The sequence below is a fragment of the Neodiprion fabricii genome, chromosome 5, assembly GCF_021155785.1.
Source record: "Neodiprion fabricii isolate iyNeoFabr1 chromosome 5, iyNeoFabr1.1, whole genome shotgun sequence".
Lineage (NCBI taxonomy): Eukaryota > Metazoa > Arthropoda > Insecta > Hymenoptera > Diprionidae > Neodiprion > Neodiprion fabricii.
This window is the reverse complement of record NC_060243.1, coordinates 34,203,988-34,221,923: the sequence shown is the minus strand read 5'-3', so window position 1 is coordinate 34,221,923 and position 17,936 is coordinate 34,203,988. Positions and strand designations below refer to the sequence as shown.

The 17,936-nt window shown below is 41.8% G+C and overlaps 2 protein-coding genes across 3 annotated transcripts; both read right to left on the bottom strand.

The window, feature by feature from the left end:
- Window positions 1-15: 15 nt before the first annotated feature.
- On the bottom strand, window positions 16-12,612 carry LOC124182646 (fibrillin-1-like). Its single transcript, XM_046570172.1, has 15 exons — window positions 12,303-12,612; window positions 8,995-9,288; window positions 8,628-8,858; window positions 8,396-8,543; window positions 7,505-7,713; window positions 7,074-7,223; window positions 6,823-6,981; window positions 6,522-6,659; window positions 6,002-6,375; window positions 5,440-5,575; window positions 5,228-5,359; window positions 4,128-5,006; window positions 1,696-3,024; window positions 1,165-1,294; window positions 16-1,074 (listed from the first exon to the last, which is right to left on the bottom strand). Exons 1-15 carry the CDS (start codon window positions 12,379-12,381, stop codon window positions 666-668), a joined length of 4,797 nt encoding a protein of 1,598 aa, XP_046426128.1. The 5' UTR covers window positions 12,382-12,612; the 3' UTR covers window positions 16-665.
- A 2,288-nt stretch (window positions 12,613-14,900) lies between these two features.
- Window positions 14,901-17,721, bottom strand: LOC124182583 (protein SET). Of its 2 annotated transcripts, none has more exons than XM_046570037.1 (5): window positions 17,214-17,721; window positions 16,571-16,760; window positions 16,240-16,448; window positions 15,891-16,143; window positions 14,901-15,709 (listed from the first exon to the last, which is right to left on the bottom strand). In XM_046570037.1, the coding sequence occupies exons 1-5, from the start codon at window positions 17,466-17,468 to the stop codon at window positions 15,690-15,692; spliced, it is 927 nt and encodes a 308-aa protein (XP_046425993.1). In that variant the 5' UTR covers window positions 17,469-17,721; the 3' UTR covers window positions 14,901-15,689. The 2 variants fall into 2 exon arrangements, with proteins under 2 accessions (XP_046425993.1, XP_046425994.1); XM_046570038.1 differs by having other exon boundaries at window positions 16,240-16,439.
- Between the last annotated feature and the right edge of the window lie 215 nt (window positions 17,722-17,936).

Genomic DNA, 17,936 nt, shown 5'->3' with positions numbered 1-17,936 from the left:
GTGTACAATTATTACTACACCTATATTCCGTAATCAGATTTCCCAAAACCATTTCGTTCGCGATAAAATAACCCGCAATTTTTAAATGAACCATACCTATACTTCCGTATTTTTACAATACTATATCCTTCTAGCTTTAGTGTAGGGCGAAAAATAACGTGGAAGAGTGGTGTCTGTTGGAAACACGAAATATCATCAGAGGAGAAACGTCCGCTGTTGAAAAACCAAAAGAGAGTCCCTGCGAGAAAATGTGAACGAAACTGACTTTTTGGGTGAACTTCGAAGACATTTAATTTACCTAACCGACGAAATTATTTTAACCGTCGGACACCGAATTGAGCAACGTAAAATCAAAAGTTGATTACACAATAGATTCCGCACGATTTTCCGGCCTCGCCGCGCGAGCTGTGTTGGTGAAATACATTTTGGAGATGGCCGAAGTAGAAAGTTGAAGTACACAAAATCGTAGAGAGTCCGATGTGAATTAACTTTAAACGCTGCCTCATAAATCATACTTTCTGATTTGAGCCGTTTTCTCTTATACTTATCGTATTGAATCGTCAAGTTTCGGTGAGGAATTAGTAACCATGAATAAGTCGTCAAGAATAGAGAAAGAAGACATTTGCATATTCGAATGCAAGTATATCATATTATATAATATACCTCTAAAATTCATATTCCGAAACGAAGATGAATAGTTTGACCACCGCACTTCCGGCGAATTCTCCGTTATTGTATATTTCCATGGTAAGATTGAGTTCGATCTCCTGAGGCCCTTGGATACTCTGTGTCATCACCACTATCGCCTCAGTATGGGCTGGTCGTCTGAGCCTGAAGCAGCTTTCAGTAGCGCGTTGAACACCGGGCGGTGCTATTGCATCGACAAGTTCCATACGAAAGTCGATCGAAGAACCGAATTCCCCCGTTCCTCTCATGGTGAACAATTTTATCTGCCCCGTTTGCGGTATAGGCAACATGCTGACGAACGACATGAAGTTGTACGAGAAGTGAGAAGGCGAACGCAAGCACGCCATATCACCTGTTTGACAATATCGTGAAGTCCTTAGGCATCGGCTATAAAATGAAATTTACGTTTTTAGTCGTAGTGTATTTTGGTATGTTATACAGTTTCAAGGAACGTTAGTCTTTTGACGTAACACCCACTTCTTTCTCTGCGTATCTCTGTAATACCCAGGCGGACAATTTATTCTGTTGCATCGATAATGGCCACGAGTATTTTGACACATCTCTTCCGGGTCCCTGCACACATCTCCGGTTTCACACTCGTCAATGTCTAAAAACAGAAGTGAGATCATTGCTTTTATACCTATATAAAACTCAACATCTCTGTGTCTGTATGTTCGTATGTTCACTTATTATAACTCTGGAACTACTGAACCACCTTCGGTTCTATTTTATCAAAGGATAGCTAAAACATTTCGCCAGGTTTTAGGCTATATTTTGTTACAACCAGATCAATAGTTTTGGATATATAAAGATATTTATAAGCCAAGTTGAAACGGAATCACATACTTATGCGAACGCTGACTAAACTCTTACAGATAGAGTAAAGTTATGTTTAAGAGTTTTCAAGGTCTCAACGAGCTCTACCAAAAAGTCTGCTAGAAAATATGGCTGTGTCCAATAATGTCCATATAAATAAAAAAAATGTGAAAATTTCTATAATCAGCTGACCTTGGCAGGTCCGTCCGTCTGACCCGAGGTGATAGCCTCTAGGACATTGGCAGCTGTAGCTTCCTGGATTATTTTCGCACATTCCAACGCACAAGTTGTTTTCCTTGAACTCAAGGCACTCGTCAATATCGGAGCATGACCTGTTATCCAAATTGATTCTGAAGCCAGGGTTACATGCGCACGTGTACGATCCCCAGGTGTTGATGCACTTATGTTGACAAATGCGGGACGACTGTTTGCACTCGTCTATGTCCTGGCAGGCGGTGTCGCCGACGTTTACAAACCCTGTATCACAAATGCACCGGTAAGAGCCAACTGTGTTTACGCACTTGCTGTTCGAGGCGCAGATACGTCCCGCAAACAGCTCGCACTCGTTTATGTCAACACAGTCCTTGTTCAATCCGATCGTGTGTCCAGGCGGGCAAGAGCACATGTACCCTCCGGGGCGATTCTCGCAAGTTTGCCGAGGACCACAATCGTGGGTTCTCTCAGCGCACTCATCTACATCGACACACCGGGATTCGGTCTCGTCTAGCTTGTATCCGGCTCTGCAAATCATCAGTGGCATGCATCTGTACGACCCGACAGTATTGACACATCTCTGTGAGTGACTGCATGGTTTCGGGAACCGTTCGCACTCATCTTCGTCGACACATTGGCCCCCGAAGGTTCTGAAGCCCGGGGGACATGAGACGGAAATTGCCGGTCTAATGGTGCTTGGAATTCTGATGAAGTACGGCTCGTGAGTGGTGGTGATGGGGATGGGGTAGAACCTGGTGGACGACACGGTGCTGCTGCTGCTCTGCCTTGGGAGTCTGTCACAGCGGTAGGAACCGAGGGTGTTTCTGCATCGGTACCCCGGGCCACAGTCGTGAGTGTCGAGCATGCACTCGTCATCGTCCTCGCATATCTCAGATGCGGCGTTCAGCGTGTACCCGGTGCCACAGTTGAGGAACCTGACGCACGTGAAGCTTCCGATGGTGTTGTCGCAACGCTGGGTCGGCAGGCAGCTGTGCGTTTGGATCTGGCATTCGTTTATGTCGACGCAGGCCTGGGTCACGTTTTCGCGGGTGAAACCCAGCTTGCAAGTGCACGTGAAACTGCCTGGCGTGTTTCTGCAGTCTTCGGTGCTCGTGCATGCTTCTTCGACCTCCGCACACTCGTCGATGTCCTCGCAACCGAGCTTCGTATATCTGGCTCCGGGGCTGCATCTGTGCGACGAAGCACGCGGGATCGGAGTCGGGGCTCTCGCGCAAGTGTAGGTACCCGGCTGATTGAAGCACTGCCCGTCGCCGCAAGTGTGAGTGCCCTCCGTGCATTCGTCGATATCTGGTTTAAACGACAAATTAAATCTTTGGAAGAAAAATAATATATCCTGTAATATGGAGGCAAACTCGGTCTTCTCGGGCCGAGCGTAAGTTTGCAATATGAGTCGTAGATGAGCCGAAGGCGAATATTGCAAATACGCGGGGCGAAAAGACCGTTGCCCCCTTCTTGCATACGAAGCACGAAATTGAGGTTAGAATCGCCCAATGTCAGATTTGTTTGCAACAGCGCATGCGCGCAGCGCAGATAACAACATTTTCAACTTCTAGGATTTAAAAATGATCTTTTCCATATTCCACGCATGCGCATTCGCAGACTCACGCGACTGTCATTAAAACGGGTATTTTTTGTACGGAAAACACATATGGACAAACGCGTAAACATGCTCGCGTTATGTAAATATTGTTTCTACATAGTTGCATCGATATAGGTAGGTATACTCATTTATATATTTTCAAAGTTTCAAATAATCACAAAGCAACACTTATGTTTTCGAACTTCAGGTGCCAATGAAGATATTTCGGCATCCGTCGATCGAAGAGTTGTAGTTTATCAACGAGCGTTTCAAGGCTGTACTAACAATAAGCACAATCACAAAACATGCACAAAAAGAAGCCAGTTACATGCAACCAGATCTTCGCATGCCTCCCATGGTGTAGGCGAGAGTTTTATTAACTGTTAAGTATTCTGAAACAGACATGATTGAATTAAAATATCAGGTTCAAAATGCACAATCCAAATAAAAATACATATAGTAATGGTGACAAGTGAACTGCATCTTTACAGTTAGCAAATTGTTCTAATACGAGCTGATTAGAAAAAGATATACCTGAATTGGCAACGTGGAGGGAACATTATTCTAATTTCATCCTTGTAAATTACTCTAAATCCCAGTGAAAAACAACATGAATTGGTTATCATGTTTCAACTCCTTCTCCCATATTTACGTGCGAGAGTCATGCACCATCCTACACTCACCTCTGGATTAGAATATACTCTTTTAAACAGTAATTGTAGGTGGCAAATTTTTTCCCGAAAAATCCCTAAATTGTCCATTGTTGCACATATTACACGAATGTAAAAGAATAATGTTGGCAATTGCATACCTAAGCAGCGCCTCCACTGACTATCGTATCTATACCCGGAAGGGCACGTCTGTTGCTGCTGTTGGGTCCTCCGACGGGTGGGTCTCTCGCACTTGTAAGTACCCGGAAGATTGACGCACCTCTCCCTCTTTTCGGCGTCACAGCTGTGCTGGTTGCTCCCACATTCATCGATGTCTTGGCACTCTCCAGAGGCCAGGGAAAACTCGTAGCCTCTGTCGCAGGCCGGGAATCGAGTGATGCATTCGAAGCTGCCAACTCGGTTGACGCAGTACTGATGCCGGGCGATCAAACAGTTGTGGACATTTTCGGTACACTCGTCAATGTCGGCACACTCTCCATTCGGCAAACGCCAAAAGCCGTTGGCGCACGGCGGTATCGGATCACAGACGAAGGACCCCTCGACGTTTCTGCAAGAGTGGGTATCCTGCGGACAGTTGTGACGACCGAGCAGACATTCGTCGACATCTTGGCAGTTCTTTATTTGTGGATTATAGAGCCACCCGGAATGGCACAAGGAGACGCAGTCGTAGCTTCCCGGAATATTGATGCATCGTTCGTGCTCCCGGCAGCCAGGACCCTGACTGCACTCGTCGATGTCGATGCATTCACCCGACGCTTCGTCGCGCTTGTAACCTGTGTTGCACGGCGGAGCAATGTCGCAGACGTGAGATCCGTTCGTGTTTACGCAAACGTGAGAGTGCGGTGGACAGGAATGGATGCCCAGCTCGCACTCGTCGACGTCCTGGCAGAGAGATTCGTCCGTTGGATGTGGTTGAAATCCTAACTGACAAGCCGGAGCGCACTGGTGACCCCCAACCGAGTTTACACATCTCTCGCCGCTGCTACATTCGGTCAATCCTCTTGCACACTCATCAATGTCTAGATAATGACAGACAGGCGCAAGTCGTGTGTGAAGTGTGCATTCGAGTATATAATGAGACTACAGATTTATCGCAGAGTAGAAACAATACCATTTACCGTGCATGCATTTCGCTTATTGCATTACTACAGGCGAAGAGGAACTGGTTTTCTAAGCAGCTTTTGCAATAACGAAAACTGTTTTACAATTTGACGGAGCCTAACAGATCATTGCACTATACCTTGACACTGGAACGTTGTGATGTTCAACTCGTATCCAGTTCGACAGTCGCATCGATAGGTTGCTGGCAGATTAACGCACTCTACTAAAGGCCCTGTGCAATTGTGCTGATTTGACGAACACTCATCGATATCTGTAGAATCAAATTTTCAAATTTCATTGCTGTGATAAGTACCACCGTTTGAAGCCGTGTTCCAAATCCTAATCACTTACCATAGCATCTGTCAGTGACATAGTTGTATTTGTACCCTGGAAGGCACGTTGGCTCTGCTATAGATACATCATCAGTTTGGTCAGGAATTTCCGGTTTACTAGAACGCGGGGCTGGTACAACGCAATCTCCCGGGTTCTGAAGTCATGCAAAAAGTGCGCGTGCTTAGGGTAAAGGAGGAACAATTAATTCGCCAACAATCACATACGTTTTCATTTTCACAGTGCAATGATAGTCTTCCATATGGTATTTTTCGTAATGAATTGGTGCAATAATTTTTTTATAAATATCGTTCGCTTTCATGCTGTTGGATGTCCAAACAGTATGATTTCTGAACTGTTGCAGGAATGGTAAGGAACGTTTCGCCGTACCGAAAGAGGTAGAAGCAGTTATAAAGTTCTTATAAATATTGAAAACGCCGAATTTAATACTGTAATCAGTGATTTTTTTTTAAATACACGACACTTTTTGAGCATCTGATGACACTTTTAAGAAGTTGAACCAATTCTGGACTCGATTTAAAATCTGTGGTCATAATCCGAGTTCTGAAGGGACCGTACTTACCACGCACGATTCTTTAGCCGTGCCTTGATATGCGGGGAATTCGGTGTATGAAGACCCATCAAAGTTCACTCCAGAAATGTCAGTCTCGTTCGGTGACTCGGCAGTTGGGTCGCATCTGTAGCTACCAACTTGATTAACACACTTCTCAAACTTTTCGTTACAGCTATGCAGACCTTCCATACATTCATCGACGTCTACACATGGCTGTGTTAGATCTCCAGTTGCCTTATAACCCGCTATACAACCTTGTTCCTTTTTCGGTATGGAATCAGCAAGTCCAGGATCCACGCATTCGTACCCACCAACGGTATTGACGCACCTCGATCCGGGTGTTGGGCAAAGCTGTGACTCATTCTTCGCGCACTCGTCAATATCTGAATTGTAAAACCGCTGGATTGCCAAAAATGCAATATTTTCTATACTGTAGGATATAATTGTTTTTTCGCCAATTGATCAAGGCAACATCTAGTTAATACATCAAGCAAAGATCTTGAATGGTATGAATGTAGGCACTGCTTACCGATGCAGCTACCGATATTACTGCCGAATGTAAATCCTGGTTCGCACTTGATGTCACACTCGTACGCTCCATCAGTATTCCGGCACTCTTCAGTTTCTTTCAGACAACCATCAATACCCTCGGAACACTCGTCGACGTCTGATTAAGTTCGCAGGTATTGGAAAATACAAGTGCGTAACAAAGTTCGGATGTAACTCAAAATTAATGTTTTTGTTTCAGCGAACGATTATCGTACATATTTGAAATATGACCTTTAGGAATCTGGTATAAAGACCATGAAAAACCAACAAAAAACCCTCACCTTTGCAAAGGCTTTCTTTTGTATCGAACTTAAAACCGGCCGGGCAAGATCTTGGACCAGTGCCAGTTAGCTCGTGACACGTAAAGCTTCCTTGGGTGTTTACGCATACGTGAGTTTCTTTGTTGCATGCTTCCGGAAGTTCGAAACACTCGTCAATATCTAAAAAGGGTTTTATTAGACTACTATAAATTTGACGTGGGAACTGTTGATTTGTTTATACGAATAACTGTCCAGTTTCAGTCGTCACTTACCGACGCAGAGGGCTTCCTCGGTCTCCCAGACGTAGCCAGGTGGACAGGCTTCGTATGGAGCGTTTTTCGGTGGTTCAGAAAGACACTTATAGGACCCTATAGTGTTCTTGCAATCACCGGGGCACAAATTTTGCTCACACTCATCAACATCTAAGCAAAGCAGCAAGCACACATAAAAAGTGAACAATACGCAATGAAATACTAAACTCACAAGAATAATGCAAACACATGTACAGTTTATTCAAAGACATGGCAACGAATGAGGATTTCTAGAGTAAATTGAGATGTTACCACAATTTTCGAATCGTCGAACAAGACGATAAATAATTCTATAACATCGTTAGTATCGAGCGCTTCGAAAATTAGTAACGCCTTGTATCACATTTATCATAATAGTTTACGTATACGTGATCGAACTACATAGTACAAACCGTCGCAAACGTGTTTAGATGGTTTGTACTGGTATCCGACTGGACACTTAAACTGTGATCCGTTTTCTTCGGTCTGAGGTGTAGTGTCAGCTTGTTTGATTTGACACGAGTGCTTGTCACTCGCGAGAACATACCCTGGATTGCAGCTGCAGAGAATCGCCTCACCGGTATCAGTGCAGCGATGTTCGCACGGATTGTTCACTTTGCACCTAAAATATGTTCATTCACAAACAAATTAGTGGTGACATAGTCCAGTCAAAATAGGCCGGAATTAAAAATATTCGAGATATGGTTGTAATATTGCGTCAGGGGCTTTCGACCCTCAGGAACTCAAATCTGAAGTCATTTTTGAGCTACATAGCCGGTGTTTCGAGAAAACCGCAAAATTTTACATTTTTTACATTTTCCTCAAAAATTGCTACCGATAGATGAAAAATTACTTGGCCATCGTGTGGAGCGAAAAATTCTACATTAAATTATGTCCTGATTTGTCGGAAATGAAATCGGATTAACAAATTAAGAAAACAGAAATCATTCCACCAAAATTCCCCAGATGCCGTCGATAAGTAGGATCTCTTTTTTCCTGATTTGCTAATCTGACTTCGTTTCCGAAAAATGGGAACATAATTCAATGTAGAATTTTTCGCTCTACACGATAGCCAAGTAATTTTTTATCTATCGATAGCAGTTTTTGAGGAGAAGGCAGAAAATTTCATATCTTGCTGTTTTCTCCAAACACCGGCTATGCAGTTCAAAAAAGAGATCAGATTTGAGCTCCTGAGGTTCGAAAACCTCTATATACAAAAATGTAGCCGTTGCCCGACTATTTTTAATTCAGAACTACTTTGAGTGGACACGATTAATTGGAAAATATCGACTTCTACAGATTACCTATCATCGGGGGAGTCTTGTCTGCATGTTTTGCCATCCTCCAACAGGGTGAAACCTTCGCGGCAGGCACACTTGTAGGAGCCTGGTGTCGCGATGCAAATGTCAGAGCAGAGTAGGCCCTTCATCAAGGCACAAATGTCGTCTAGATCTAACAAATATAACGACATTGAACGATTGCGAACAGAAAAAAGTAGGCCTTGGTCAGTATTTTCGCGATGCGACGATCACCTACCCCCATTTGGCATCGTTACCGAAGGACTAGAATGAGGAGCATTGCTGGATGTAATTATCGTCGACTTGCTCGTCGGATCGAATGTGACAGTACTTGATCCCGGCATCGTGAAGGGCTCTGTAGTGCTTGGCGATGCCTCGTGGCAGCATTCAAGGAACGCTGGATCCCACGGTTTGCCAAACGCGAACCTTTTGAACGCACATCCCTGACCCATTGACCCGGTAAGGATACCTTTGCATATAAATTCATTCATCTGAATGGTATGTGGAAATTGGCTGTTCCGTACAAAATCTGGGCTAAATACATATAATTGATTTTTTAGAGAAAAATTTGACATTATTTCTTAGACCTTAGCACCTACACTTACCCAGCTTACAGCCCTCGCAGCAATCCCTGTGGTAATCTCCTCCAAGATTTGAATTCCCGACGCAGGCCAATCCGGCGCGAGCCTCACTTTTGCCAAGTTCGCATTGCTTCTCGTGATACGCACGGATACAGCAAATGTCTACAGCCGAGAGGCAGAGTCCTTGTTCGACTGCTGCCACTCCGGCAACAGGTCCGGTGAAAGATTCACATTTTAGTCCTTCGCCGGCCCAAGAGGATCCGAGTCCACAGCAATGCTCAAACCGTGACTCCATTCCCGTTTCGACGGCCAGCACACCTGAGGATTCGGAATAAGTGCGTCACAATCAGTCCGCAACGGTAAGTCAATATGCTGGTAAGAAGTTGAACTGATTGTGTGTCGATGGTGCATGAAAGAAATTTTTTATCCGAAAAACGATATACAGTTTTCCTTTGAAACATAGTTGAGAATCGTTATCACAGAAATAAACAGTTGTCCGCTTGCTGATGTTTGATCCTTTCAGTACTTATTGTTGAATTTCTGATATTATCCCTATTATTGGAAATTGTTCTCATGACGTCAGAGCCTACTTGTCGACGCCATTTTGTCACCACATAACCTAAGTTTTTAATTTTAATGGAAGCAAAACGTACTTCTTGGGCTTTCGAATTACTTGTGTCACATAAATTAATCAAAAATAATCTTTAATATGTCTGTTCTACCATCCACACGCGAAGAAACGCGGTCAACGGTCAGCTATCAGCCTGGTTGCATTAGTTTGAGTCGTTTCCACCAGATGACGCATTGCAAAGTGACAATCCGAATAATATCTTCTTCTGTGTAGTCTCAGTTCAGACTCTTGCAAAAAGACTTTGATAACATTGTGTAGATCAGCTATTTGCATAAAAATATTTTTTTGCATTCGGCTTATCTGTAACGTGAATTTTGGAAATAGCTGCCGGTTTATACAGAAACAATAAGAAGGATACCGTTTACCACCAACATGTCGTCAGACTCTCACGTGAGATGTAAAGCTGAGCATGCAGAAATAAATCGTTCAACTATCAGGCAATTTTTTCGTCACATCTTATAATATTTTATATGTGTACATGCTTATATAGGTTAAATCACCTTGTGTGTCGAGAATGGGAGGAGCTTAGTGTAAAGGCTAAAAGGGAAGGGGCAAGCTTCGCGTCAACTAGGCTCCTCCCATTCTTGACATATTACGTGACTAACCCTGTATAATTAGTAAACGAAACAGACTCCCGATGGCCGTGCTACACTTCACTAATGTTGCCGCAACATGCTTGGCAAAATCTGATTCATTGCCATTAATCAAGCCAGTGTATAAAGTCTAAAATCTGTCTCGCTTAACTCTTTCAATCACAGTGGGATGCTCAGCGTCCTACCTCAAAAATTTCCTTGTCCTAGCCTTATGACTTATCACTGTTTATTTAAAACTTTAAATGATTTTTGCTACTTGGTATGGCTATTAAAATATATTTCGGTTTTCGATTTTACATTCGGCATATTGGATCCGGCATTTTGAATTTCGAAATTATCAATTTCCAACTTCAGATTCGTGATCAGTGACCATAAAGACCTCCGTGTAACGAAATTTAGGCCCAAATATTGAGTTAAATAATGTGTAACTGAAAGGGTTAAATCTGTAATCAAGATTGATAAATCCTCGCTGAGGTTGCGAACCGTAATTATCGCTACCTCACCTACAGTTCTCAGAGCAAACCATGAACAAGTGGTTCTCTTTATGAAAAATATAAAATGTTTGTGTAAAGCTATATTGTACACATCCGAAAGGGTTTTGGTGACAAGCAAAAATTAATACGTATAATACTACTACTTTTCAAGATCATGCTCTACAGCAACTTTAAATGACGAACGCTACGGGCCTTTTTTCACAATTATTCCACTGATCTTGACTTGTGGATGTCTCAAATACTCGATGAAATTTCTCCAGAACCTAGAATGATCGTGAAAATCTATTTTCGATAATGTGTCTACTCTTTCCTGTATACCGCATATATATGTATATATATATTTCTTTCACTTCTCTCATGTTGTAACTTGTACAATTATTAAGACACCGTAATCTCAGCTGTTTCCTTGTATGTCACAAAAATTAGCTCAACACAAGTAATTCCTCAAAAAATTGTATCATAAGCTCGTAAAGAAGATATTGGGCTTCGTGCAGTGTTAATAAAAAGAGCACAAGGGTGTGTACACATTGGTTGATAGAAGTAAACATCTACTTGCGTTATGTAAAAACTTATCTTTTGTATATTTACACATCTTTCCAAGAAATAAAGCAATTAAAAGTTATCGCAATCTTTTCGAACGCTGTGTAAGAGCGATCAAAGAGCGGTTAACATAAAGTGGCGGGCGCTTGCCATCTCCGTTTTTATTATATATAGTTATACCAGTTATACCGTAGAGAACCCCATAAGCATAATGGAGCAGGTAACCCTAAAACTGACCTAAGCAAACAAACTTCTCGAAGGTCTCCTATGAGAGTAAGATAATAATGACATAGATAAAAAGATTCACGATGATGCTATGTGACTAAAATATAACTGTAGGGTGATAATATTATGTATGTACGTGTACATAGATGTCAGTAAATTAAGTGAGTGATGGATTTACTCACGTCTCCACGAGTGACATTGCGATCAGGGCAGCTATCAGCTCAGGTCGAATAAAAATATGAAGGAAGAAAAAAGGGGAAATAAATACAAGGAAAAAATTATTGTTTGTCAACGGTATCACGGACCACGATTAAACACGGGTGTGTCACGAGTTCCCCCAGTTGTTCAATGAAACCCTGAGCTGTTACATTTTTATACGACACATGTAATAAATACTTATGAAATTCGTAAAAGTTCCCATTCGACGTGGCTCTTATATCTCCGTTGATTAAATGTATATATAAGACATCTGCGAGCTTGTGACGCAACGAGATCTATTCAATAGTTTCATGTTCATTCGAATTTCTTGTGCATTTAATCGGTACATGAAATGAAAAGGACTGAAGTAAGAATAAAAGCACATGGCGAAGGGGATTCTGATTATTTATCTAGGATATATACGGCGCAACGACTGGAGCAGAATGCAGTTGGAGGGACGGAGTATAATTAAAATTTAACAACCTCACGCCGGTATTTCTTGAGGCAAATAATTCATAGGAGACAATGGGATAATAGGAGCAGTTGCATACCGGAGCATGCAGTGGGTTGCGCTCTCATGTCCGTATAGCAGATAAACGATGTTATACAGGATATGTGTTATGATGTGTATGTATGCAAAATAGTAATTGCCTAATGATAGCTGGATCCAAACGCAGCACGCGAAAATCCATGCGGATGCCATCCTCTTAGGCGCGTGGTCCATCCTCATGCTGACCAAAATGCAGTTCACCGGGAATTATTATCCCGGAAGTAGAAGAAAGTGAGATCGTTTCGAAATATTTTCCGCTTCTCAACGATAGAAGTAAAAAATTAAAAATTCACGAATAAAGATGACGGGGAAACACTTCACTGTCCGGAAGAACGCAAACGATGAAAGGGATCGCGACTCACTGCGCTCGTGCACGGAGGAAATGCTCCGAGTACAGTGAAGACTCGGTTTCTCGGTCTCGCACGCTTCTACAAACGTACCCGTACACCCACAAACACCGCAACCCCTCCAACTTGCTATTGGTTCAGTCTGATATCTCTGGGAGTCCCCTCCAACAGCAGTTGGCCGATTCTTCTTCTTTGGCATCCCAAATTCTTAATTCTCATATATAAACGTAAATCTAAACAGTTAGATTTTCTCATTCACGTCGGATGTCGATTCGAAAATACCTTTCATGCGCGAAATATTCGGCTCAGAATATTTTTACTGAATTTTATCCAAATGTCTTGTACCAAAATTAATGATAAAAACTGACCGGAACCTAAAATGACAACTTAGGTACTTCAGTTTTTATTTTTCATGTTCATAAAGATCGGAAAAACAAGTGAAGATCGATGGTGGATAGTTGACGAAGAATGTAATTTGATATTGACACAAAATTCATTCTAAATCATTGAATGTACGATTCCCCTAAAACTTCCACCCCTTGGTGCAGAAATGATGAAAATAGAATTCGTTGAAAAAAGAAACACAATTGTAGACAATAGGGAAACCTGATACGATGATTATCTGAAAAAACTTGGTGGTCGTTACCAAGAAAATAAGACAAGTTTGTAAAAAAAGAAAGTTTCCCTTAATTAAAAAGTCTCTTTTGTAAAAAGTTTCGCCAATTTGCAGTTGTAAGCTTGATCAGGGTCTGTCAGAAAAGCATGACGTTGAAATCAAATTCACATTGCGATTTATTAAAATGAATATGCGACAGACAACCGACGAAGTTAGTAGCGATTGCGATGCATGGTTGATTAATCGTGAGTGTTTGATTCCTTTGCTATGTATAAATTGCTGCAGTGCGACGGGGAGATTTTAGTGGCAGACGGAGTGACGGTTATTAAAATACTATATATGTATACGGTAGGCCGGCCATGACACGCATTTAAAATATGCCGTATACACTACACAATCAAGACTCTTGTGAAAAAATTTAACCGTGTCTAATACATGTTTCTTACAGATTGCTCAGAGCTCCCTCGCTTCTTCTCCCAATGCAACGTGCAGTCTGGTGACGCTGAACGAGCTCCTTTCGTCAAGTGGACACAACAAGCGACCCTTTTTTTTTATTTCGCTTCGTTTTGAGGCGTGCGAACGTCTCAAGTGTGGTAGTTTCTGCTGCTGTTAGTCTCTAAGCACATAGAGATTTCGTTCAACTATGTTCGTTACGTTATCGTCCAAACTGTTAGAGGTCTCGGATTAATCTTTTATTGACAGAAGGTACACATATGCTTTATGCAGTTCTTCAATCCACAATTTGATTGTTTAACTCCAATAGCTCCCGGTAAGAGATAATAGATATGCATGTGCGTATTTTATATGTACAGCTATGCTATATAATTTTTTTTCATCACCGTGCGGTACCGTGCGGTAAATTTTTTTATAAATTTCGCGCGTCTGTTCGATAGGCACACGTGTGTAATAACGAAAGTCGATAATTAGAATTTCAATTTTTAATACGGTATTCTGATTCATTGTCTAGCTTATCATATCCAATTGCACTCGCGACGGGAGAGATGTTCTGTTACTTGGGCACAAGAACTCCCAAGCCTCTGTCTAAATGACGCATCCCAACCCGATGAAATGGAACTTGCAAATCTAATTTCCAACCCGCTAATTATGTAAAACATAGAACATATTGTTATGAAACCTTAACACATTTTGTGGACCGAATTGCAGAGAACCAAATTCATGAATGTAACATTTCAAAAACTGCATCGATCAAATTATTTTTTGCGTGAAAATAGAGACAGTGTTGGAGGTGAATAGTGACTACCTTAGATTTGTGATGTAAAATTCGAATAATTATCCATCAGAATGCGGATTTTGGTCTTCTAGACGAACTTTCAGATAGTTGAGATGAAAAATCAACGAAATGAAATGATGTACTCGGATTCTACGATACTCGTGGGATAATGTGCAAATTTACACAATTCCTTTCAGCTTTCGTGGGGCTTTAAATTTGAAGAGATGCCACAATTTTTTTTTAGAAATTCGCCACTGCAAATGCACAGCATGTGAAAGTTGATTATTAACAAATATATATTTAAAAACTGCTAATTTCATTACAATCTTTCGTCTTGTCAACGAGAAAAGTAATTTAATCGTTAAATTCGAAGAAACTCGTACAACTTCACAGTTTTCAATTTTCCTTCCTGTCTCCTCCAGAGTATAATAACGCAGTTCAACGCGGTATTATGAGATAAAACAGTGAATTCATGTAACTAAAAATTAGACCAAATAGACATATGTTCCGTTCGAAGTGGGTGATTTAATTAGACAACACCTTGTCGATAAAACCGACGTAATTCGAAATAAGTCAAATATATATAAATATCAATAATTATTATTACCATACACGTACTTAAAAAAGTGAAATGAAGAGGTACGGAGGTTGGAAGAGGATTGACGAGGCACGTTAGTAGCTGCGTTACTACAGATAAAATAAAACGGGATTCACTCTCTCTCTCTTTCTCACTCACACACTTTCGCTCTCGTTCTCTCTCTCTCTTTCTTTCTTGTAAAAGCTACAGTGATTCCCTATCTGTCCACTTTTTGCTAATTATCGCAAATCCTAATTACATCTATTTATCTAATTATTCGTATCTCCACGTTATGAAATTGCTGTAAAAGTTGGGGGGTGGAAAAGACCATAAAACCCGCGAATACTGTCGCGGGTGACCAACGTGCCTCGTCCGGAAAGGAACTTGCGGGTGATGCTACAGAGCCATTACCATCGCAGAGATAACTGCCGTGATAAACACCTGTCTGATGCCATGACTTAACTTTAGCCTATCCTATCGTTATCGTTAATTATTTTATATTGTAGAAGGGCATCAGACGGGGATTTTTATTTATTTTGTTTCGTTTTAGCAAGTTTTTTTTTACATATCTGATTAGTTTTTGTTTTTCTGTGATGCGTTTGTACCGAATAGTCGTAAATTACTACGTACCATTCGGTTCACAACTATTTATCGTATATGCTTTTACCGATGTTCCACATAGTAACGGATCTCAGGATCTTTTCCAATATGAGCTTATTACTCTGGCTCTTTCCCATCTGAAATAATACCATTTACGTAAAAGATACCAATCGTAAAAAAGTTGATGGACATTTATACTTCAAAATTAGTTCACGTCGTAGATTTTAGGCTTAATTTTCGACTGGCACAAGTTCTTAAATCATCAGCCGACAAAACAATTTCGAACGTTCAAAAACATTAAAATCGCTTTCTATTTACCGTCTTGTTCCGCTTCATCATCCACCATCATGTCTCCCTCATCATTGACTCCTTCTCCATCCCCGTCAGCTTCTTCCTCCTCATCTTCTTCATCAGCATCATCTTCGACAACCACTATACTGTCATCTCCCTCTTCACCTTCACCACCGTCTTCGACTTCGTCACCATCTTCATCTTCGTCTTCATTACTATCGACTTCATCGTCGTCACCCTCAATTCCATTTTCGATGTCAATGTCCGGCACCAGATAATACTGTGATAAAAATTATATTTTCAATCTCTTGCATGTTCCACAGATTTTGACTCTTTCAATGATGTTCTGGATAAATATAAATGCATGTGTGATTACCTGTAATGGATTTGGCCACATGTCATCCTTGATAAGCTCTGCTATGTCATCTGAGCTTGGATCTCCATGATCCGTGAACCAGTCGAAGAACGTCTTGTGCCCAACAAGTGGCCTCTTTCTTCCTTTCAAGGATCCTTTATCTTTAGCTCTTTTCGTCAGATCCCCATTTTCCTTCCAGCGGATAAGTGTACTTTGCGACGCTGGATCTCCTGCAAAAGAGCAGGAGTCTCATCGCAGCAAAAACATATAATATTTAACGAGTAATACAGAATCGCTAAATAGCGTCAAGGCAACAAAAGGAAAAACAGTTGAAAATAGAAATGGAGCTCACCAGAAGAGCCAAGGTGAAATTCTTTGGTGAGAATGTCGTTTTCAAAATATGGATTCTCGTCGAAGTGGAAGTTAATTCTGTACCCTGACTTTATGTCTTCAAACTCCTCGACTTCCAACTTGTTCAAATACCGCAGCGCATCCTCCTCTTCTTCCTCAAGTATAGGTGCTATTTGTGGGTGATTTACAAACTGGATACGTGGTTAAGGAAACATAACACCAAGCAGATACCTAATCTCTATCAAAAACACAGTATATCCGCTTAATCAGGCTGAAAGTTGAGAAATTTCAAAAGGAATGTAGGAAATCGGCGCTGCATTGTTTTGGGCGGGAAATCCCCCGGGCTTAATGAACAGTCAGGGGATCATTAATACGGGATAAAGAGACGATAGGTAATAAGTGGAAACGGAATGTTAGAAACGCAAAACACGTGCTCATCCGGAGATGCACGCGCTTTGACGTTTACACGATCTTCAACTATCGTGCGACAGCATTCAACAATATTCAGCGGCTAGTGCGTACGGCGTGGGATGAAAGATGGCAAGATGGCGGCGGCGGTCAGCGGACGCCGGCATAGATGGTAAACGTCAACAGAGTAATAACAAAGTAGTTTTGACAATGAATATCGGTATTTGAAAGGATACTGCGGTTACCCAGAAGTTGGGTATCCTTTTAATGATGTCGTTACGCTTCTGGAAGTACGGCTTGCGCAGCTTGTTGTACTTCTTCTCGACTTCCAGTATCTCGTCGCTAGCTTTCTCGTTCAGTCCATCGATTTGGTTCTGACATCCGTCAATCTCCTCCAACGCCTTTTGCGTCTCGAGATCGTAGTCGCGTGCATCTCCGTCCCCCGATCCTGGATCCTCCAACTTCTTCACCTTCTTGTTCGGCGAAGACATCTTATTCCTTAAACTTAACTAACTCGCGCACCCTCGACACCGCTCACCCACGTCGGAAACCTAGTTATTCCACCTATGTATGTATTATACGCGCGTTTTCACCCTTTCGTTATCAACCTGACGACGCTACCTTAGATCACAGTCTCCCGTACTCAGATGTATTATAAACTCAGAAACGCAAGCAACGCCGCTCTATTTCTTGCCGCCTTAGTCCGTAGCACGTTCGTCGCAATAGACGCGCGATCAACGCGCAACGGACGCGTTGCCAGACTTCGAGAACAGCGATCGTCACGCCATCTGATTCAGATACGTCCGCACAATTTTCAACCTGGTGGAATTATTATTGTATCTTATAAAGATGTAGAGAAAAAAAAGAAGCTTATTTGAAGCATTTCGGTCATTGAAGCATTGCTTTACTTAAACTAACGTAGCCTTCCATTGTAAGCAATGACCAAGGTGCAAAATTTA